Genomic DNA, 24,791 nt, shown 5'->3' with positions numbered 1-24,791 from the left:
AAATAAAACAGAAACCCATGAGCCCATGCTGATATTAAAAAATTAATTAATGGAATGGATAAAGGCTCCCTTACAGTAAAAATGTCACATAATAAATATAAAAGCAGTGATAGGATGAGAACATTGTCAAGCATCATAATAATAATACAGAAAAGAAATTTCAACAGACATCAGAACTCGTAGGTGAAAATGGAATGAGGAAGGGGATAGGTATATAGTCCCAAAACAGCTCCTAAAAAATAAATATTAATTATAACCCTTTGGATTATAGCCTGTCAGGCTCCTCTGTCCATGGGATTTTTCAGGCAAGAATTCTGCAGGGGTTTGCCATTTCCTTCTCCAGGGGATCTTCCCTGGAGATTAAACCAGAGTCTCTTGTGTCTCCTGAATTGCAGGCAGATTCTTTACACATAGAGCCATCAGGAAAGCCCCACTTCAATATCTCCTAATCAAATATACAACTAAAGAGAAGTATTACATGTGTTTTCATACATCCAAAACTCTAAAGGTACAAGAACTCTTTATATCAAGAAAAAAAATCATTAATGGTAAAAGTAATCAAACAGTGATTATTTTGCACTCAGTAATGTAAAACAAATGCAACTCTGTATCAGATGGTAAAAGTAAACCAAGGCCAGCCAAGTAGTCACAATTCCCAAAACTACAGTTCTGAAAACATGACCAAACTGACTTCAATTCCCTCTGCAAAACAAACATACCATATTAATTGGGTTAACAAACAACAAAACTGTTAAGATAATACTTGGTCAATAGACACTCAAAGCGATGCTGCAGTAGTATACTGACATAAAAAATTCACAGGTGAAAAACTTGATCTATGCACAGTAGAGATCCATTTGTATATTTTTAAATATATACAAACAAAACATGATGGAAAAGATTAGGAAGTAACATCACAAAATACAATAGCTATCTCTGAAGGTGCAATTATAAGAGATTTTTATTTTCTTCCTTTTCTTATCAGTATTTTGTGATTTCACCAAAATGTGTATTATTCATCCACTAAAAGTTAAAAATAATGTTAAAGTATTATTTAAATTTAAAGGTTTCTACAGATGGTGACTGCAGCCATGAAATTAAAAGACGCTTACTCCTTGGAAGGAAAGTTATGACCAACCTAGATAGCATATTCAAAAGCAGAGACATTACTTTGCCAACAAAGGTTCGTCTAGTCAAGGCTATGGTTTTTCCTGTGGTCATGCATGGATGTGAGAGTTGGACTGTGAAGAAGGCTGAGCGCCGAAGAATTGATGCTTTTGAACTGTGGTGTTGGAGAAGACTCTTGAGAGTCCCTTGGACTGCAAGGAGATCCAACCAGTCCATTCTGAAGGAGATCAGCCCTGGGATTTCTTTGGAAGGAATGATGCTAAAGCTGAAACTCCAGTACTTTGGCCACCTCATGCAAAGAGTTGACTCATTGGAAAAGACTCTGATGCTGGGAGGGATTGGGGGCAGGAGGAGAAGGGGACGACAGAGGATGAGATGGCTGGATGGCATCACTGACTCGATGGACGTGAGTTTGAGTGAACTCCGGGAGTTGGTGATGGACAGGGAGGCCTGGCGTGCTGCGATTCATGGGGTCGCAAAGAGTCAGACACGGCTGAGTGACTGATCTGATCTGATTTTCTCTTCCACCATTACATTCTTGATGAACCTTAGAAAACAGTCCTAACAGTACGAGATATTAATACCTGGTAATGGAAGACTTCTCTGAAAAACAAGGCCCGTTTGAACACTACCTTTTTATATAATTTTATCAATTATAGATAAAGGTAATATGAGGCAGGTTCTCTGGATTGAGACTGCCAGGATTTAAAATCCAGCTACCCCACGGACTGGCCACAGAATTTCGAGCAAATTATTTAACTTCTCTTTGTCAGTTTCTTCATCTGTAAAAATGGAGTTCCTATTTGTTATTAAACTACTTATTTAAAGCATTTAGTGCCTGGTACATAGCACTTAGGTTATTTTACTATGAGTTTCTTTTATAGGTGACGATGTTCAGGTACTAAAATCAGTTAAATCGTCTGAATGAAAACAAAGATGCTGGGATGGGTGGGATGGAGGGGTCTTTGAAAGAAAGGAGAAGAGAGAAGCAGAAGAGACAGACGGAGGGACAGATATTAACACAGCTGAAAACCTGGGTCCCCTTTCCTAAACTGCTATTTTTTTGAAAACACAAATGGCAGTGGCCCACCATAATACTTAATAAATATTTCTTTTCTTTCTTCCTTCCTTGCCCAACCTCTTTGTTTCTTCCTATACAGAAACAGGTTTGGCTTATATTCATTCACATTCCTAAACCACCTTTCCTATGAATTTCCATTTTAAAGTTAACTATATTTAAACTCTGTTCCAACTGAGTAGTCTTACATTAGGAAATTATACCTTGGGGGGCTTTCCTGGTGGCTCAATCTGTAAAGAAACTGCCTGCTATGCAGAAGACCCGAGTTCAATCCCTGGGTCTGAAAGATCCCCTAGAGAAGGAAATGGCAACCCACTCCAGTATTCTTGCCTGAAGAACTCCATGGACAGAGGAGTCTGGTGGGTTACAGTCCAAGGGGTCACAAAGAGTCAGATACAACTGAGTGACTTTCACTTCATTTTTCCTAGTCAAATGTTTCTGTGGAATTACATGTCGAAAGAGACCTGCAATCTAAAAATGCTAGAAACAAAGAGAACACACTATATATTAATATTTGTTGAATGATACTGTTAAGAACTCACTCTGATCCTACATCTCCCTTAATTTTATACTCATTAAACATCAGGATAGGAAAAGCCCTAAATCAAGAAAACTGTGTTCCGATTCTACCCAGGCTAACAATTAGGTGAGTAACCTGAAGTTGGGATTTTGCCACTTGAGCAAGATGTGGGGAGTAGGCTGTGTTACTGAAACATCCTATCCAAGTCCCCAATTCTACAGCCTCTTGAACAAACCTGAACAAAATGGAGAATTCACGGGCAACTTCATGCCTCCCGATGCTTCCTCTGACTGAAAGCTCCCATTTCCCCTTTTAGAGAACTCCTGTTATACCTTCCATTCATCATTTCTTCCATGAAAGGACAGGACAAAATGCTCTGTATTCTCTGGATCCCTGGGCTTGCATAGCATCTCTTACAGATGACTATTTATACACTGTCTACCATTTCTGGAGTCTCACATCTTGCACAATGCCTAGCACACAGCAGGTGCTAAGGATGTGTTTAAAGATTTGAGTCTACAAAGTTAAATTAGGTTCCTGTAAAGATTTTGTATGCACCATCTGGGAGTTCAGCTAAATTTGAAGACATACACAGGCCAATATGGAGCACAACCAAAGCTTTGTCCCAGTCAGATTCATATATGAAGTGCAAATTTACTCTGAGCCATTTGTATAAAAGCTACACGAAGGTATCACTGCTGCAGATTATCTAAACACCTCCCCCGAGGATTACCTAAAATTACTTCACTTCCTATCTAAAACATCTTTATCAGGGACTCTGGTCCACTGACAACCTCCTACCATACTATAAAAGGTACTGATGTTCAGTGTTTATGGTCATGTACCAGAAAATAAGCTCCACTAAAGCGGGAATTTTCATCTGTTTTGTTCAGAAATGATTCCCAGTGCCTACACCAGTGCCTGCATATGAATGATTTTTAAAAACCAATAATTCTTTCCTTCTATCTTACAGCCTGCAAAAGTTATGAGTCATTACCTTTATATGTGTATCTCACATTGCCCTATTCCCTCACCTTCATCCACTTATGGCAGCCTTACAAGCAAGCTTCCAAGAACTGGGGAAAATATTTGTATTTAACTCCTGAAGTGCAGCTTTTACTTTACTTTCTCTGCTTATACGTTGGAACAGAAATAATATCCAGGAAACTATACCAAATAATGAATAGATAATAACCAAAACTTTGTTCCTATACTTCTGATAATTATCAATATTTCTCTACTCCATATTTTAAAACTACTAGTGGACGAAAATCAAAACCAAAAATATTAGATTAACTTTTTTGGACAGTCAAGCACGTGGACAAAATACTTTGAGAATTAATTAACGGCTACATGTGACTTGACTGAAAAACTGTGTTCCAAATTATTGTTGTTTAGAAGCTAAGTTGTGTCAGACTCTTTGTGACCACATGGACTGTAGCCCGTCAATCTCTTATGTCCATGGGATTTCCCAGGCAATAATACTGGAGTGGGTGGCCATTTCCTTCTCCAGGGAACCTTCTAGACCCAGGGATCAAACCCATGTTTCCTGCTTGGCAGGTGGATTCTTCACCACTGTGCCCCTTGAAAAGCCCATGTACTATATACATTAACTATGACAAGATTCTTTTTTATGATTTATGTAGCTAATATGTTTCAGGAAAATGAATTTATCCACAGCATTTCTGTAATTATCAAATACTGAGCCACAGAAGAGTAGGATAATATTGTATTTATACTCAGAAAATACCACCAAAACTTTCTCTATCTCCTGGTTTCAGCCAAATATGGTTCTTCCCTGCTTCAGCCAATGTTAGCTATGAGTTCTCAGGAGAGACAAAGGCCCATCAGAAGCAGTCAAGGACACCATCTAACTGCTATCTCAAAGATGGCTTTTAAATTCTTGAAGAAATCAAACATCAGCAACGTAAAAAAAATACTCAAGATGAAAAGTTTCAAGCTGAGATGTTTTATTTGTTGACTGAAACTAAAATAAGAAATGAAGATTTTTATGAAGTCACTCAGTCCTCTCATCTAGTACTACCTAGCTGACAAACTCAGAATCAACTTCCAGGATGAGCCTAAGAAAGACGTTTCACAAGCTCAAACGTGTTAAGGCAGGTTGACAAGCCAGGCCTCTCACTACCCTGTGCATATCAGAAATACTAGCAAGTCTAACCTGCCTGTTAGCCTCTGTGATATCTCAGTTTTGCTTAAACATCCTAAAAAGGATTAACATTCTAGATATAAGCTTGTGGAAATAAGGGTGAATTAAGTTCTCAGGATTCAGGTGCCAGTGTGATGATGAAAAATCATGGGAGGCAGGAAAAGAAAGTTGGGACAAAAAAATAGATCTTTAAATGCTAATTTTCTCCACAACAGTAAAAGAGCATATGGGGTGGGTTTCAATCTCCTAATTTTTACTAGTTTTCTAACCACAGATTAAACAGAGGTGAATCACAACCAAGCCTTCAAAAAAGCAGTCCCCCAAAGCATTAAGGTCTGTTTTCAGAGGACCTGAGGCTTGTTTGCTGCCACCATACTCCCTTCCAGCCACCCCATCTTTCTGCCCATCCCCCTCAATTCGTCTGCAATTGAAGATAAGTAAGGGAAATAATGACCAGCACTAAAAGTGACGCGGAGTTGGCATTTACAAATCATTAACTCCCCAGCGGACCTAATCAACCCAGGGCACACGACCAGACCCTATATGGTGATTGTCTAGAAAGATAAAAGCCCGTGCTCTTCAGGGGAGCACGCAGGGAGGAGGGGCACCTCGGGAAAGCCAGGAGCTCCATCCCCAAGACCCCTGGCTGTCACCAAGGGATCCCGACCAGCCAGCAGCCGCGTTAAGTGTGTTACAGCCACGAGACTTGTCGCCCCAACTACCCACTCCTAAAACCTACGAGGGGAGTGTAAAGGATGCTAGGGGGACAGGTTAAAGCTCTATTTTCTGTGGTTGGGATCCAGGAAAAAGCAATGGCCAGGGGAGAGGGAAACAGGCGACCCTGCACGCCTCGGGTACTGGTCACGCGGAAGAGTGGGAGGTATCCCTGTAGAGCGTGCAAACAAACAAACGCAAAAGAGAGAGAGGAGGGTATGGGGTGGTAGAGAAACGCGGCCGCAGGCATCCATCGAGGTTGTCGGGACTCGGGGTCCGGGGATAAAGAGCTTCCTTGGGGGCTGGAGATTCCCCGCGTGCTCGAAGCCGGCCCGGGAGGCGGCAGCGGTGAGGCAGCGCGAGCTCTCGGGACAGGTTCCCGGAGACCTGCCCGGCGCGGGGCCAGGCGGGCGGGCGGGGGCCGCGGCCCAGGTTGCCTGAACAAAGCCGGCGCGCGCGGGGCCTGGCTACTCACAACAAGAAGCTCATGTTGGCCGCGGCTTGGGCTGCGGGCTCGGCGGTCGCGGGGCCTCGGGACGGCAGTGGCTAGGCCTGGAGAGCAAGGAGGAGGAGAAGAGGAGGAGGCGGGGAGCGCCAGCTGCTCGGCGGCCGCAACTTGTTTGGCTTCGCTAGTTCCAATGGCTCGCAGAGGGGGCGGAAGTGGGAAGCGCACGGCTTGAATCACTCAATGGGAGGGGAAGGAAAAGAAGGCGGGGAAAGGGCCGTTCGCCTGCTCCCCCGAGAAGGGCCGCCGCGCGCTCCCGCACCTCCCGGTCCCCAGCCCCTCGCAGCCCCCACCTCGTGAGCTCTCGCGAGAGCGGAGGGCGCCCACCCCGCCCCTCCCGCTGCGATCCCCTGGTCCCCAACGTTCTGGACACCTAGGCAGCCGCGGACCACGCCCCGCCAGTGCCGGGTGGCTGCCCGGCCTGTCGAGCCCAGTCCACCCCGTTGGAGGTTGTGGGCGGTGGCAGAGCGCTCCAAGCTGCTTAGCTGGGTGTCAGCGATCTGGAAGGAAGTTGGCTTCAACTCTGGGATGTCAGGGTCCTGCACTGAGGGATGGAATTGCCAGCAGAGTTCTGCCCATTGTGAGTGCCCAGATGAAAGGCTGTGGAGTCTCTCTGCTAAGTATGTAAAAAGAGGAGTGAATTTCATCTGGTAGGAATGGTTTGGGTGTGGTTCCGCCCGAAGAGAGGAAAGGATCTAAGTGGGTTGTTTTATGGGCTTATTTAAAAGCCAGAACTAGGAGATAGCCAGGGTCCAACACTGCCTCTGCAGGAGACTGGGGCTGTCATCAGCAGCCGGGAAAACTGCTGTGGTGACATACTCAAGGTATGTTGAGCAGATATTGTAGGTTATAAAGCTTTGACCTGGGTCCCTTAACTATGTGAAATGCAAGTTCTTCTGTAAGGGGCACTGAATTCCTTCTAGCTTCTAGAATGTTTTGTGCATCAGAGTGCCTAATGGCAATAATACGCTTGAGCCGAATAAATGCTTAATGGACGTTGCGGACTGATAACCAGCCTTCCACAGCATTATGAATTTGGGTATCCATTTATTTTACTGAAAGATGTCCATCTTCTTTCCTTATGAGATCCATCAAATCTACAAGTAACTTTTCAAAGAATTTGAACAAAACTTAATTTTATATAGCTTGTAACCCACCTTGGGCTCTTAGGAAGACTTGAAGGAGATGCCAGTATGAAACGTGTTCTGTTGAAATGTGTTCTGTTGACTTTATGTACTATAAGTTTGGCATGTTGATAAAGCAAACCATTTTTAAAAAAAACAAGAAAATATTAGTCTCAGTACTATCTGAGGAACAGCAGAGGTCACTGGAATAATTTGAAAAGATTAAAGGAAAAATGCTGGAAAAGAGGGAAAAGGAGGCATTATCTTACTATAACAAAAATAATGGATTTATGACATAAAAGCCCTGTGTTCTAGATTTTAATATGATACAGATTTACTATTCAATTCCTTAAGTGTCTTCTGAAAATAAGACTTGCATTACCAGATTAGGATATTATCTTTTACTTTGGGAAGAGTAAGTTTGTAAATCTATTAGAACAATCTCACCCCCTTTAAAATGAGGTTTTGGATTATTACATAATCTCTAAGGTATCTTCCAGTTCTAAAATTCTGTCATGCCAGGGACATCCTTTAGATGACTTGCAGACAGTTTCTGTCTGCTCATTGGTTTGGTAGACTGGCTTATGTAGCCTGTTTTTGGTGTAACTAAATATAAATGAATCCTATGACTCTGAATAAGTACAATGATTGGCAAAGGACAGAATCTGCAAAAATACTTGCTGAGTTTTTCTTTATCATCCCACTAGGAGAATTGCCTGAACTGAAGAGTTGATAAAACTTACATGATGTATTGGTGGTAAAAATGAGAGAGGTGTCATGTTAGTGATAAAAAATATAATTTCAGAGGTTGGGCATTTAAATTAAACAGTGACTGTGACTTAAAATTATTCAGCACTTGAAAATATTTGGCAATTTAGAACCAAAGAGAGGGTATATTCAGAGATTTCTAATTCTGCTTTCTCCTTCACCAATCCATATTGGTGATATTGCATACTACTATCTTCCTAAAATTTCAATTTCAAGAAGTAACTCTCCTGATCAGAATCTTACTTTGCTTATAAATCCGTGTTTATGAAGCAAGATGATTAAAATTTGTATTCTATCCACCAGTTTCTCACAGAATTGGAGTTTTAATATGAGTAGAATAGAATGTGGGTATATGCCTTAAAATATCTTTTTTAAAAGGTATTTATTTGCTTAGCTGCACCAAGTCTTAGTTGCAGCACTTGGGATCCTCGATCTTTGTTGTGGCATGCGGGATCCTTAGCTGCAGCATGCGAACTCTTAGTTGTGGCACGTGGGATCTAGTTCCCTGACTAGGAATTGAACCCCAGCCCCCTGTGTTGGGCCTACAGAGTCTTAGCCACTGGACCACCAAGGAAGTCCTGTACCTTCAGATATCTTTAACTATTCATTTAAGTTAATTTCTTATTGTAATAAACAAGTGTGCGTCCAATGTGTATGTTAGTGGCTTAGTTCAGTTCAGTCGTTCAGTCGTGTCCAACTCTTTGTGACCCCATGAATTGCAGGCCTCCTTATCCATTACCAACTCCTGGAGTTCACCCAAACTCTGGTCCTTCGAGTCGGTGATGCCATCCAGCCATCTCATCCTCTGTCGTCCCCTTCTCCTCCTGCCCCCAATCCCTCCCAGCATCAGAGTCTTTTCCAATGAGTCAACCCTTCGCATGAGGTGGCCAAAGTATTGGATTTTCAGTTTTAGCATCAGTCCTTCCAAAGAACACCCAGGGCTGATCTCCTTTATAATGGACTGGTTGGATCTCCTTACAGTCCAAGGGACTCTCAAGAGTCTTCTCCAACACCACAGTTCAAAAGCATCAATTCTTTGGCACTCCGCTTTCTTCACAGTCCAACTCTCACATCCATACATGACTTCTGGAAAAACTTGACTAGATGGACTTTTGTTGGCAAAGTAATGTCTCCACTTTTTAATATGCTATCTAGGTTGGTCATAACTTTTCTTCCAAGGAGTAAGCGTCTTTTAATTTCATGGCTGCAATTACCATCTGCAGTGACTTTGGAGCCCAAAAAAATAAAGTCTGACACTGTTTCCCCATCTATTTCCCATGAAGTGATGGGACCAAATGCCATGATCTTCGTTTTCTGAATGTTGAGCTTTAAGCCAACTTTTTCACTCTCCTCTTTCACTTTCATCAAGAGGCTTTTTAGTTCCTCTTCACTTTCTGCCATAAGGATGGTGTCATCTGCATAAGGCTCAGTCATGTCTAACTCTTAGCCACCCCATAACTGAAGCCTGCCAGACTCCTCTGTCCATGGAATTCTCCAGGCAAGAATATTGGAGTGGGTAGCCATTCACCTTATATTTATATATAAACAAACAAGGTACTTATAAACTGTGGTAAGGTATAAAATAAACAGAATAATGTGATAGAGATTAATGGTAAAGGAGGATGATCTAATTTAGATTGGGTAGTTTTGTTGAAACTTGAAGGAAGAGAAGGAGCCAACCTTGCAAAGAGCTAGGGAATGATTATTTTCTAGTAGAGGGAATAATAAGTACACATGCTCTAAGATAAGAAAGAGCTTAAAGGTTTCTCAGAACTGACTGGTTATGGCTGGGTCACCCTGAGCAGGAAGAGTGGCATCAGATAAAGCTGGACATGTAAACACAGCTCACAGGCATGGCTCACAGGACATGTAAACATGGGGCTCACAGGCTTAGGTAAGACATTTCAGTTTTATTCCAAGAACATAAAAGAGTCATCCAAGAAGTACAATAATAATAAGGTAAATAAACTGAATAACATTTTGTTTTATTTTATTTTTTAAATTTATTATTTTTGGCTGTAAAGCACATCTTACGGGATTTTAGTTCCCTGACCTGGCCCTCAGCAGTGAGAGCACAGAGTCCTAATCACTGGACTGCCAGAGAATTCCCATCATTTTATTTTTTTTAATTTGGAAAAGTTCAAACATATAAACAGGGCAAGAAATTGGTGTAATGAATCCATCACACAGCTTCAACAGTTATCAGCTCATGATCCTTGATTGACATTTTTAGGGTCACTCTCTCTTCTTGTGGAGAATGTTCTAGAGGAGGCCAGCATGTCAGCATGGATGCCAGAAGACTATTGTAATAGTCCAGTTATTTCTCAGCAGTTGTGACATGGTTTAGGGTAGCGACATTGATAAGAGAAAGAAGTTAATAATCTGAAAATGAACAGCACTTGGTGATTGATTGATTGACTCTAGGGATTAGAGGAAAGGAGTCAGAGACTACTCCTATTTTTTTGTCTTTAGTAACTGGCAGGTGGTGCTGCCATTTATTGAAATAGGGAAGATCTGAATCACAATTTTGAGATGAAACTAAAAGTTTCACGTTAGATATGTTAGCTCTGAAATGTCTTTTAGACATCAAAGTAGCTATGTCAGGTAGAGCTTTGAGTGCTGTGCAAAACCTGGGGAGAGATCTGAACAGGAGGTAAGAATATAGGACTCCTCAGTAAGCAAATATTATTCAAAACCTTACAGTAAGCTTCCAAATAGGAATTTATATGCTGGATAAGAATAGACTTAGCAAAGCGCTACCTGTAAGCACTAAAATTTCTCCTTTCATCTCTTCCCAAATATGTTTTTTTTTTTTTTTTAATCTCAGGTTTTTTATCAACATTTACTTCCTCTCTCTCAGTTGTAGTTATATTCTCCTTTTTTCTCAAGGTGAGGGCTTCTACAGTCTTAAAGAAAATGATTCATTATACCTTTTTATAGGATAAGTTGGTCACTGCCAGCATGTCAGTATGTTACCTTTCCCAAAGAAAATAACACCAAGTTATTTTAAAGCCAAGTTCCCAAACAGTAGATCCGGGGAAATTTCTCCTTATAGAAGTATTTCAGTTTTAAAAAATGAAATAAGAATGGTTGACTTATTATTAGAATGTCACCATTTTGCAACCCCAAATGGATCTAGAAATTGATCACCAATGGCTTGCTGGTATTACAAGAAAGAAAACCATACTTTATGCGTGTCCTAACAGAAGAATATATCATCACCTGTTAAGAAGTCTTGCCAACAAACTAGAAGCTGAACCTAGTCAAGCCTCTACCATGAGATATACTGAACTGTAGGAAATACAGGGAACAGAAGAATATGGTAAAGAACATGTTAAATTACACAACATAGAGGGAAGCAGCAAGTCCAGACTGTGGGGAAAATATGCAGGACCTAATTTCTTCAACAAATGAATCGCGAGGAAAAAATAGAGCTGAAGAAACTTAGAGGTTGAAAGAAACATAAAAGGCATATCAACTAGTGGTAATGTATACGTTCATTTGCATCTCGATTCAAACATGCAATCTCAAAAAGAACGATAGCAAATGTCTGCATCATTTATAGAGAATCAAAAAATTTAAACATTGGATATTTGATGTTACTAATAACTATTAATTGCAGTGATGATGTTGTGTCTATATTTTTAAGAGCCTTTATTTTTTTAGAAATGCGTACTGAAATAATTGCAGATGAAATAATATGCCTGGAACGTGCTTCAGAATAGTATGGGAGGAGGAATGAAAGTAGAAATACAGATGAATTGTTAAAGCCAGGTGACAAGTACATGAGAAGGATTATGCTGTGGTGTCTTTTTATTTAGTTTTAGAATTTCCCATAATTAAAAGAAAATGAACAAGTAGCAGGTCTCATTTAGAAAAAGCATTACTATTAACGGGGATTTAAAATTGTAATTGTTGATATACAAGATGAATTTTTGGATTAGAGAGTTCTTTCCTTGCCCTCACATTAGCCAGCTTCTTCTACTCATATATATATATATATAAAGGTATTTTTACCTGTAAAACTAAAAGCAAATGTTCCTAATGCCAGAGAGAAGAAACACAAAATCCAAACCCTATGGCTAACTCTGAGCCTCAGTATTTCTTGAGTACCTTTTGTCTTCTGATTCAGAAATGTGATCTGCTTCTTAAAGAATAGATACCTGACAAACAAACCTGAGCTAAAGTATACCAGGGCAACAAATTCTTAGTAACCTGATAAAATGCATTCATTTGTGCAGGAGTGTTTTGGTTACATAGTATCTGGGTTGAAATAGTAATTATTCCATCTAATTAGTTTATTACATAATATTATTTTTGCTTTTATATTAACGTGTGCTAAGTTGCTCAGTCATGTCCAACTCTTTTCGACCCTGTGGACTGTAGCCCTCCAGGCCCCTCTGTCCTTGGGGATTCCCCAGGCAAGAACACTAGAGTGGGTTGCCATGCCATTTATTGAGTATTTCTGAAAGTGAAAGTTGCTCAGTTGTGTCCTACTCTTTCCAGGCCAGAATACTGGAGTGGGTAACCTTTCCCTTCTCCAGGGGATCTTCCCAACCCAGGGATAGAACCCAGGTCTCCCGCATTGCAGGTGGATTCTTTATCAGCTGAGCCACAGGGGAAGCCTGAGTATTTCTGATAGGCCAATTCTGCTAAGCTTTTCATATATTTTATCTCTATGTTTCTTGTTTTCCCCATCAGGTTGATATTAGGTGTTATATTCCCTCTTTTATAAATAAGGAAACTAATTTTGAGAGGTTATGTATGTAATTTTCTCAAAATCACATAGCTTGTAAGTACAATCTGAATTCAGTAAAGTTCATTTCTTTTCCCCCTTCCCACAATGACCTCAGTTTAAAATGAATGAATAAATTCTAAGTGAATTTTGGCATGCTACATGATCTCATTTAACATAACTAACAATTCAACCTGATCCTTATCAATGGCCTTTAGATTTTAATTCTATATCTTCATTAAAGACAGACTTGAGAATGGTTATAAATACTTCTCAAGGACATATTATTTGAATGGAAGTATTAAAGATTGATTGGTGAAGCTTGGTGTCTCTCAGTGCATTCACTTATCACTCAAAACTGTAAAGCATCAAAACACATAAGGTATTACAATAGAAGAAAGGTCTTCCATTGATCCCAAACCTCATACAGTACCTTCCTCTTCAAGCTGTTCATTCCTTTGAAGGTGAATTTTATGCAATAAAATGTCAGGTTTAGGGAAATGATGAGGTACAAATCATTCATCTATCAACATGACAAGTATTTCTTGTCTATAATGGGCCTCTATGAGCAAAAAAACAAGGATATAGTCACTACCTTCATCATGAATTTTATAGACCATTGGTAAATACAGGCAGTCAAATAAAAATTATAAGTCGGTATAAGTGTCAGGAAGGAAAGGTTCATTTTGTATGTGAGTCTGTTAACAGGGACCTCACCTATTTTGGTGGTCAGAGAATTGGATCCTGTGCATTCAGAAGTAAATAATATATGTTTACTCCTTGCATTGAGAGTCTCTTGGACTACAAGGAGATCTAACCAGTCAATCCTAAAGGAAATCTGTCCTGAATATTCATTGGAAGGACTGATGCTGAAGCTGAAACTCCAATACTTTGGCCATCTGATGTGAAGAACTGACTCACTGGAAAAGACCCTTTTGCTGGGAAAGATTGACGGCAGAAGAAGAAAGGGATGACAGAGGATGAGATGATTGGATGGCATCACCAACTCGATGGACATGAGTTTGGGTAGGCTCCAGGAGCTGGTGATGGACAGGGAGGCCTGGCGTGCTGCAGTCCTTGGGGTTACAAAGAGTCAGACACGACTGAGCAACTGAACTGAACTGACTCCTTGCATTTAAATTCTTGATATATTTTATATAAACAGCATAATTTAATAAAACTTTTACCTCCGCACTCATCATTGCCAAACCATTTTGATGTCTTAAAGCACCATGATATAGAAATTTATCTTTGTTTTTGAGTAGCCAATCTTTAAGGAAGTCGCTCAGTTGTGCCCGACTCTTTACAACCCATGGACTATACAGTCCATGGAATTCTCCAGGCCAGAATACTGGAGTGGGTATCCTTCCCCTTCTCTAGGGGATCTTCCCTATGCAGGGATTGAACCCAGGTCTTCCACATTGCAGGTGGATTCTTTACCACCTGAGCCACTAGGGACGCCTAAGAATACTGAAGTGGGTAGCCTATCCCTTTTTCAGTGGATCTTTCCAACCCAGGAATCGAACCGGGGTCTCCTGCATTGCAGGTGAATTCTTTATCAACTAAGCTACCAAGGAAGCCCAAAACTTGTCTGAAAGTGCTACTTTGAGTGTTATATTGAGGATCTTAGTCATAGGACAGACATCTTAAAAGATTTCTTGCATGGGCCTTGGACTTGCTTAATAAATACTGAATTTCTTAATCTGTCCAATTTACCATGGTTTATAATTAATTGTTTTTCCTATTAAACTTAAACCACACAGCCTCTTTTCTAGTTAGCTGCCTGGGGAGAAGGCACAGGAAGGTTCCTTTTGAACCTATTCAGAGCTGCTTTTCCCCAGTTGATAGAACATTGCCAAGGTCGGTAAGCCTAAAATTAACTCCACCAGCTGTGTTTTGGTTTGCTTCATATAGCACACGGGCTCAGGGGGCTCAATCTGCTGGGCTTGCTTGCTGCTTCAATCTGCTGTGCTCTTAAAGTTTGTTTGCCTGGCGTGCATGTTGTGCACAAGAGGTGGTAACTGAACAGCTTGAAAATATATGGAGACTGACAAATAAGTCTCTCCTTTAATTAAAAAAAAAAAACAACCTAGGGACAACGATGGAGGGTGGGGTGGGGGATGGAGGAGTCCCTGCTGAGTATGTCAGATGAGAGGCTTAACTTTTAACCTCACTGAAGTTTCCCAGAGAGCAGGCTGCTGACATGCTGTCAAAGAACGAGATGATGCTGTAGTTTCAAGGAGTCTGTGTTTTTAGCCCACTCATCTCCATGAGGTCCTGTAGCATGAAGGACCATATATAGACATAAAGAGTATCCCAACTAGCTGCAACTTAAAATATCCTAAGGATCAGCAGCTGTTATTTCACCCACACAAATTCACAGTTGGCGTAATTAAATTGTGCCTGTTCTCAAGTTCTGCAGCCCTTTGGGTTTTGTCCTAAGGACTCATGTTGCCTCTCCATTCCCTTCCTCAGGGTAACTTCAAGCAGAATGGATGAATGAAAGGGATCGACCATGAGCAGTTCGGGATTTGCATCAATACAAATAAATAATGAAATGTGGAATCAGATCTTGAATTCCTACATAGACAACCACTGGACTCCAGGGACCCTGGGCAGTCCCTAGTCTTGGCTGTTTGTTCTCTCCTGCCCTTGGTTGCTACCACACTATCTTCTTGGCATCTCTCTCATATTTTCCATAGTTGCCATAGTTACAACCACAGCAACCTGAGCAGGCCACAATCCTCTTATAGCTGGAGACATGAGCTACTACTTTAAAACAAGATATAATTCTCCTGTCCTGCACCAACAATAATCGTGTCCCAGATAATCAAAGTGTTGTTTTTTCCTTGGCAGAAGTATCCCAACCCTCCCAGAATATTACTGTCCTTAAGGTCTGTATGGCATCAGGGCAACCAGGAAGCATCTATAGAGAAGACAACCAAGATAATCAGTCCTACCTTGAAATTTGAACAAGTATATCCAAATCCCTTATTTATAGGCTGTCTCTGTGTTTCCACACCAATCATTCTATTTGAGTACAGGACAAAGAGATTTAGTAAAATAAAGCCATAGTGGGCAGGAAGATTTCCTCTCCAAAATAGAGCTTTTAAAGGAAGTAATCTGATAGTACACTCCTTAAAAGGGATCTGAGATCTTCCTGGAGTCCTGAAGGATAAAGGACCACTTACAAGATTCAGTCAGTCAATAAAATTTTTTGAAGATCGGTTACCCATGTTAAGGGTAAACCAGTTACCACTGTTAAGGGTGAGGATACAAAAGAAATGTACCACATTACAACTGTCAAGGGGCTCATTTCTAGTGGCAGAGACTAACTTGTAAACAAGTAATTACAGCACAAAGCCATCCCTCATAACAGGATTATATACCAAGGACTACAGGAGCCCAGCTAGTGAAAGAGTGTTAATGTGAGGAAGAAGATGGGGTCAAAGAGAGTTTTACCCAAAAAGCAAGTCTTAAAGGGTTGGTAGACTTTCTCCCAGTAAGGAAGAGGGGCAGGTGATAGAGGAGTAAAAGGCAGACAAAAGCACTGCAGAAGGGTGACGCAGCACATGTAAAGCCAAGAGGCATGAAAAAATACATGTGCAGCAAAAGAAATGTTGACTGCTATAACCATTTACACCTTAGCATGAGCTCTTGTTCATTTGACAATATTTATTAAGCACTAACTATATGCTAGTTACTTATGTAGGGTTTGGGGATTTAGTAGGGTACAAAACTTAAGTCCTTACCCCCAAGAAGTTTACATTCTAGTGGGCAAGAGATATTCTGAATTTGTCAGTGTTTTTACTCTCTAGGTGTATTCGAATTTTAATTATCCATGATTATGGCATGAAATCTCAAGACTTATTAAAGGAATATTTTAAGAGAAGAAAGATATCCATAATCAAGTAAGGAAGAGATTCTAGAATCAAAATTCTAAAGACAAAAGCAAACAATATTACCTAGTGTATAGCTCATGGAACTCTGCTCAATGTTATGTGGCAGCCTGGCTAGGAAGGGAGGTTGGGGGAGAATGGATACATGTATATGTATGGCTGAGTCCCTTTTCTGTTCATCTGAAACTATCACAACATTGTTAATTGGGTACACCCCAATACAAAATAAAAAGTTTTTAAAAAGCCAACAGTATTTCCAATGCTTATTTGAACTTGGCTTCAGCTGATACCACAGAACCACTAATACAATCCTCTAGGAGGTGCTGTGAATATTTAAAGTACAAATTTTTGCCATAAACTCAATGATTGTGTGGTCATATGGCAGACCTAAAATTGGATTCAATGTGTGTGTGTTTAGAAATTAAGATGGACCCACTACTCTGTTCCTAAGATGAAAACCTCCCCTTTCTCTCCTTCCTCTTTCCTCCCTCTGGTAACCTCCAGGGACCTGTGTCATCTAGCAGAGTTACTGTCTCAGGGTCATGCTTGCAAATCCCGTAAGTTGTCCCTGGACGATCAACAACCCTCACAGGATGTATTGAGGAGAAGGGAGGTGGTACACAGCACGGCTCAAAAGGCCACTTCCTCCCAGGAGGGCGCAGTGGTTACCCTGGATAGAGCAGCTCTTTGTTCCCTGTGGCACTCTGGAGCCAACTGTGGCTGCCTGTCCTTCCCTGGCTCTTAGAGAGCTTATATATGGAAGATCCCCTGGAGGAGGAAATGGCAACCCACTCCATTATTCTTGCCAGGAAAATCCCATGGACAGAGGAGCCCACAGTCTGTGGGGCTGCAAAAGAGTTGGACACAACTGAGCAACTGAATAACAAATCACAGAAGTATGTAAGAATCTAAGTTGGTGCCGGAAAGAGACCACAGGATCTTCAGGAAATGAAATTTACACAAATTCTGTTGTGTAATTCTCTGCCAGTTTCTTGCAAGGTTTTTTATAACTCATTTAATTAAATGGCAACCCACTCCATTATTCTTGCCTGGAGAATCCCGTGGACAAAGGAGCCTGGAAAGCTACAGTCCATAGGATTGCACAGAGTCAGACACACAGTGTTGTGTAATATTGAATTATGTAATAGGAAAATTGTCCCCTTTAAATTCATTTTCATTTCTTCTGATTATGTCAAGAAGGAAATCTTGGTTTGATGCTTGTTGTTTGTTGTTCAGTCACTGAGTCACGTCTGACTCTGCAACCCCATGGACTGCAGCACACTGGGCCCCTCTGTCCTCCACTATCTCCTGGAGTTTGCTTGAATTCATGTCCATTGAGTCCATGATGCTATCTAACCATCTCATCCTCTGCCATCCCCTTCTCCTTTTGCCTTCAGTCTTTCCCAGCATCATGGTCTTTTCCAATGAGTTGGCTCTTTGCATCAGGTGGCCAAAGTATTGGAGCAGTCAGCTGAATTTGATGCTAGCATGGTTTGATGCTGCTGCTGCTAAGTCACTTCAGTCGTGTCCGACTCTGTGTGACCCCATAGACGGCAGCCTACCAGGCTTCCCTGTCCCTGGGATTCTCCAGGCAAGAACACTGGAGTGGGTTGCCATTTCCTTCTCCAATGCAGGAAAGTGAAAAGTGAAAGTGAAGTCGCTCAGTTGTGTCCGACTCTTCATGACCCCATGGACTGCAGCCTACCAAGCCCCTCCATCCATGGGATTTTCCAGGGAAGAGCAGTGGAGTGGGTGCCTCCAACTTCTCCGATGGTTTGATTCTAGCATGTCTTTAACACTTCTCTAACACTGAAGTCTCCCTTTCCATGAGAAGACCCCACTCTTTAGACCCAGAGGCTTCAGCAGGCAACAATATCTAGCTAGAGCTTAATAATATTTTGCTCTAATTAGATTTATTTATATGTTTTTCTAGTACATGACATGTGATACTCATTTTCATTTATAGTAGTGATATAAAATAGGGCATATTGGTTAAGCTGAGGATCCCTAGCATCATGCCATCCAGATTCAGCTACTTTCTGGCTGTTTGACTTTGGACAAATTAATTAGCCCTCAGTTTCCTTACTTGTAAAATAAGTTTAATGGTGTCATCTACCACATAAGATTGTGAATTCAAAGAAGTATTGCATGTCATTCACTTGAACAGTATTTAAAATATCCTACTGTATAGCACAGGGAATAATACTCAGTATTTCATAAAAACCTATAAGGGAAAAGAGCCTGAAAAAATAGATATATTTATGTATAACTGAATCACTTTGCTTACACCTGCAACGAGCACAGAGAAGGCGATGACACCCTACTCCAGTCCTCTTGCCTGGAAAATCCCATAGACGGAGGAGCCTGGTGCGCTACAGTCCATGGGGTCGCTAAGAGTCGGACACGACTGAGCGACTTCACTTTCACTTTTTCACTTTCATGCATTGGAGAAGGAAATGGCAACCCACTCCAGTGTTCTTGCCTGGAGAATCCCAGGGACGGGGGAGCCTGGTGGGCTGCCGTCTCTGGGGTCACACAGAGTCGGACACGACTGAAGTGACTTAGCAGCAGCAGCAACTCGCACAACATTGTAAATCAACTATACTTCAATAAAAAATCTATCCTGTTGCTCAATAAATGTTAGTTATGATGGAGTTTAAACAAACATGAGCTGATTTAAATCAGGATTTCTCATCTTTGGTACTGCTGACCTGGTGAGAGGCTGTGCTGTGTTTTGTGAAGTGTTTAGTAGTACCCCTGCCCTCTAGCCACTAGGTGCCAGTAGCACCCAGTTAGGACTAACAAAGATGTCTCCAGACATTGCCAAATGTTCCCCGGGGGGCAAAATCACCCCTGGTTGAGAATCACTGATTTAAGATAAAATATTAGGTGAAAACCAGACTTAGATATAACAAATATCTAAGTATGGAGTGGGAAAAAATGAATTGAAAAACACTGATCTAAGACAGTGCTATTTGAATTTAATTCTAAAAATCAGAAATTACTATTTCTATTTGCAAGTTTTATGACTATGATCTAAGTTTTCTATCAAAGCTAAAAGTATTCAAACAACTTAGAAGGGGCTGAACTAGTGAGTACATGAAATTCATCTTTATTTTTCTTTGATCTCCTTTTCTTCTACTTTCTTTTACAGAGTATCACCGAAAACCTCCCTCTACAGACATACCCAGGAACTACCTGGACAACATCCTTCATCCAGAATTCTTGTACCCCTCCCTCCCAATCAGGGGTACCCTTGCCTTCCCCCACGGCCCTATTCCCTGCTTTTTTAAAAAATATTTTTTCAATGTGGAGTTTTTTACGTTTTTATTGACTTTTTTTTTTTTTTTTTTTACAATATTGCTTCTGTTTTATGTTTTGGTTTTTTGGCAGAGAAGCATGTGCGATCATAGCTCCGCAACCAGGGATCAAACTTGTGCCCCCAGCAGTGGAAACACAGTCTTAACCACCCGACTGCCACCAAAGTCCCAGCAAACATATTTTAACTGTTTTCATTACCCTCCTACTTATATCTCTTTTAAGAATAAAATTATATAGTGCAATACTAGAGTAACTTATCTTCTGGGAAGAAAATGAAGAACATAATAATCTTGTTTGTTAGAATGTGGTATAGTGTAAAGAGAATTAGCTTTGGGGTGAGAAATCCACCCCAGACCCTTGGACTTAAGATCTTGCTCTACGCTACTAGCTATGGGACTGGGTCATGTCACTTAATTTCACTATATCTTAGTTTCCCAGTTTAATAAATGAGATTACTATGTATCTTGTAGATTGTGAGGATAAATGCACAGTAGAAATGTAACTGTCATTATAAAAACATAGAAGTGCTTGTTTTTTTTTTCTCCTTTATGGCTGAGGTTCCCAGTGTAGTGCTTTGAAGAAAAATGATCTCCATTTTTTTTTTTCCATTTTCCTTCTGGTCTTGATGTGTTCACATCTAAAAAGTTGCCTGTATCAACATTAGGAAGAAAAAGTCCATCTGTAAAAGCGTTATCTGTTGGGCAGTAAAATAAGGGTTAGGGAGAGCCTGTGGAAGACAGATGAATTTGGGAGGATAACTGTGAATTATGATGAACTGAATCAGATCATGATTCCTATTACAGCTGCTGTATGCGTGTGGTTCTGTTGCTGGAGCCAAATCGAAACTGAGCCATTTTTAGAGAGCCATTCCCTGAGCAGGGCTTGTCAGCTACCATGTGCAGGTTTCTTTTGTTGGATCACTTCCATCATGGGAAGAGCAGCACTTTGTTCTCAATGGGATAGGCCCTCTATATAGTATGTAGATCGTCCTTCTCTGTACATCAAGTGTATGCCCAAACAACCATCTATGGATTCATGGAGAGGCTTATCCTCTTTCACGGTATTCCATACACCGTCACTTCTGATGAAGGAGGTCTTTGTATAGAAATGAAGTGTGGCGCTGGGACTATACTCATCAAATTCACCCGTCTTACCCTGCCCTGCTGCCTTCCTAAAACCACTGGTTTGACAGAATGGTGGACTGTCTTTTTGAAAAATCACGTATGGCACTAGTCAAGTGGCATATGGCATAGTTTGTGCAGCCGAGGCAGTGTCCTCCAAGGTGCAGTATGCTGTTGCTGCTGCTGAGTTGCGTCAGTAGTGTCCGACTCTGTGCGACCCCATAGATGGCAGCCCACCAGGATGCCCCGTCCCTGGGATTCTCCAGGCCAGAACACTGGAGTGAGTTGCCATTTCCTTCTCCAATGCATGAAAGTGAAAAGTGAAAGTGAAGTCGCTCAGTCATGTCTGACTCTCAGCGACCCCATGCACTGCAGCCTTCCAGGCTCCTCCATCCATGGGATTTTCCAGGCAGGAGTACTGGAGCAGGGTGCCATTGCCTTCTCCCTGGGTGCAGGGTATATGCCCTAAATTAGATAATAATGTAGGTGGTGGTCTTTCTCCTATAGCCAGGATTTACAGGTCTGGGGATTTAGGAGGTGAAAATGGGAGTTGCTTTTCTCATTATTATCCTTCATGATTCACTAGCAAACTTTTCTTTCTGTCCCTGTGACTTTAGGTTTAGTATAGAGGCCTTGGAGTAGGAAATGGCAACCCACTCCAATATTCCTACCTGGAGAATCCTTTGGACAGAGAAGCCTGGCAGACCACAGTCCATAGGGTTGCACAGTCGGACACAACTGAAGCAACTTAGCGCACAGAGGTCTTAGTTCCAAAGGAAGGAATGCTTGCTTCCACTAGAGGTCACAACCATGGTTCTGTGAAGCTGGAAATTGGGACTGCCATCTGGCCACTTTGGGCTCCTCATATCAAAGAATCAACAGGCAAAACAGGTGATTACTGTACCTATTGTGGTGATCGATCCTGACTACCAAGGGGAAATCAGATTTCTACTGCATAATGGGGATAAGGGAGAATATGTCTGAATTGTGGGAGGTCTCCCAAAGTGCTCTTACAACTCCCATGTCCTGAGATTTATGGCAAGGAAAAACCGACCACTCAGAGTGGGCAGCAGAAATGAAGGCTTGGGTCACCCTACCAGAAAAGGAACCAGGGCAGCGGGACTCTGGAATTAATACTAATTATAAATATCAGCTACAACCATGTGACCAGGAGTAAAAGTGAGGTGTGTAACAGTTACAAGCGTGAAACTGAGACAACTGCTCTAGCCACATCAGTGATTACATAAACCTCCCCAATGCTTCAGAGTATTCAGCATCTATTTGAGTCTATTCTGGAATTTCCATTTCAGAATGAAAAGAACTTTTTAAAGTTAACCTTAAGCACATTCAGGTCAGTTCAGTTCAGTCGCTCAGTCGTGTCCGACTCTTTGTGACCCCATGAATCACAGCACGCCAGGCCTGCCTGTCCATCACCAACTCCCAGAGTTCACTCTGAGTCGGTGATGCCATTCAGCCATCTCATCCTCTGTTGTCCCCTTCTCCTCCTGCCCCCAACCCCTCCCAGCATCAGAGGCTTTTCCAATGAGTCAAATCTTCACATGAGGTGGCCAAAGTACTGGAGTTTCAGCTTCAGCATCAGTCCTTCCAATGAACACCCAGGACTGATTTCCTTTAGGATGGACTGATTGGATCACCTTTCAGTCCAAGTGATTCTCAAGAGTCTTCTCCAGCACCACAGTTCAAAAGCATCAATTCTTCAGTGCTCAGCTTTCTTCACAGTCCAACTCTCACATCCATACATGACCACAGGAAAAACCATAGCCTTGACTAGACGAACCTTTGTTGGCAAAGTAATGTCTCTGCTTTTGAATAGGCTATCTAGGTTGGTCATAACTTTCCTTCCAAGGAGTAAACGTCTTTTAACTTCCTGACTGCAATCACCATCTGCAGTGATTTTGGAGCCCAGAAAAATAAAGCCTGACACTGTTTTCACTGTTTCCCCATCTATTTCCCATGAAGTGATGGGACCGGATGCCATGATCTTCGTTTTCTGAATGTTAAGCTTTAAGCCAACTTTTTCACTCTCCATGTTCACTTTCATCAAAAGGCTCTTTAGTTCCTCTTCACTTTCTGCCATAAGGGTGGTGTCATCTGCATATCTGAGGTTATTGATATTTCTCCCAGCAATCTTGATTCCAGCTTGTGCTTCTTCCAGCCCAGCATTTCTCATGATGTACTCTGCATAGAAGTTAAATAAGCAGGGTGACAATATACAGCCTTGATGTACTCCTTTTCCTCTTTGGAACCAGTCTGTTGTTCCATGTCCAGTTCTAACTGTTGCTTCCTGACCTGCATACAGATTTCTCAAGAGGCAGGTCAGGTGGTCTGGAATTCCCATCTCTTTCAGAATTTTCCACAGTTTATTGTGATCCACACAGTCAAAGGCTTTGTCATAGTCAATAAAGCAGAAATAGATGTTTTTCTGGAACTCTCTTGCTTTTTCCATGATCCAGCGGATGTTGGCAATTTGATCTCTGGTTCCTCTGCCTTTTCTTTTTTTTTTTTTTTCCTCTGCCTTTTCTAAAACATCTGGAAGTTCAGGGTTCACGTATTGCTAAAGCCTGGCTTGGAGAATTTTGAACATTACTTTACTAACGTGTGAGATGAGTACAATTGTGTGGTGGTTTGAGCATTCTTTGGCATTGCCTTTCTTTGGGATTGGAATGAAAACGGACCTTTTCCAGTCCTGTGGCCACTGCTGAGTTTTCCAAATTTGCTGGCATATTGAGTGCAGCACTTTCACAGCATCATCCTTCAGGATTTGAAATAGCTCAACTGGAATTCCATCACCTCCATTAGCTTTGTTCATAGTGATGCTTCCTAAGGCCCACTTGACTTCACATTCCAGGATGTCTGGCTCTAGATGAGTGATCACACCATAATATTAAATAAACCAACTAAATGTTTTCCACTGAAGGTTTGATTTAATAGTTTACCATCTTCAAAATTAGCACACTAAATCACAGCAGAGGCAGTGTCAGCTTACTATTAGTCACTAAGGTGCTTTGTGGATATTCCTAAGCGGTATTCATACTTTATACTCTAGGTATTTATTCACTGATACAGTTCCCAGGCTAGCCTACAATCTCTATATAAGCATTTTATTTTTTGTTTGTATGTCCAGTGCCCAGCTAATGTCCAGGTCCTAGAAATACTTTACCTGGGAAAATATGTATATGTGGCTGTTCAAATGAGAGTGAACATGGCATGTGTGGAAATTAGTAATTTTTAAGTGACTAAAAATTAATGACTGTTAATAAACATCCTTATAATCATTTAAGAAAGACGTAATGAAAAGAAGTTTGGGATCAGAAAGATGGGAGTTTGCCAACTTTGCAACATGTTAATTATTAAGCACAGCATTTAACCTGAGTCTCAGTTTCCTCTTTTGCAAAATGAGATAAGGTCTTAACATCTTGCAGCATTGTCATGAGAGAGCTAAGTCTTAGGTAGGAGTCCAGGGCCCTCAAGGAGGAGAAAAGGACAAATTTTTTTTTTCCTGCATGGCTTTGTCAAGATACACTATAACAATGTATCTTGCTCAGGGACATGTTTCTCCTTAACAAGAACCTTTTGACTGACCTTGTTATCTTAAGATGTATCTTGTAGGAGTGTGTCTGGTAAGACCTTTCTACTGTTCTATTCTTGTTAATTTCAGAAGTCTGTTGTGGCAGTGGGTCTGGTAAAAGT

The 24,791-nt window shown here is 41.2% G+C and overlaps 1 protein-coding gene across 2 annotated transcripts in view; it reads right to left on the bottom strand.

Moving 5' to 3' along the window:
- MOB1B (MOB kinase activator 1B) overlaps positions 1–24,791 on the bottom strand; it is a 93,349-nt gene that overhangs the window by 51,800 nt on the left and 16,758 nt on the right. Inside the window, exon 1 of one of the 2 annotated variants that reach the window (XM_019962891.2) lies at positions 6,083–6,355. The exons of the other annotated variant lie outside the window; for it this stretch is intronic. Coding sequence (XP_019818450.1) covers positions 6,083–6,096 — 14 coding nt within the window. The 5' untranslated portion in view covers positions 6,097–6,355. Of the gene's footprint in view, positions 1–6,082; positions 6,356–24,791 lie in introns of those variants that run through there. 2 annotated transcript variants of the gene reach the window in all.

Source organism: Bos indicus, chromosome 6, assembly GCF_029378745.1.
Source record: "Bos indicus isolate NIAB-ARS_2022 breed Sahiwal x Tharparkar chromosome 6, NIAB-ARS_B.indTharparkar_mat_pri_1.0, whole genome shotgun sequence".
In the NCBI taxonomy this organism is placed as follows: Eukaryota; Metazoa; Chordata; class Mammalia; order Artiodactyla; family Bovidae; genus Bos; species Bos indicus.
Note: the sequence above shows the minus strand (reverse complement) of the source record. Positions and strands in the feature narration are given on the sequence as shown.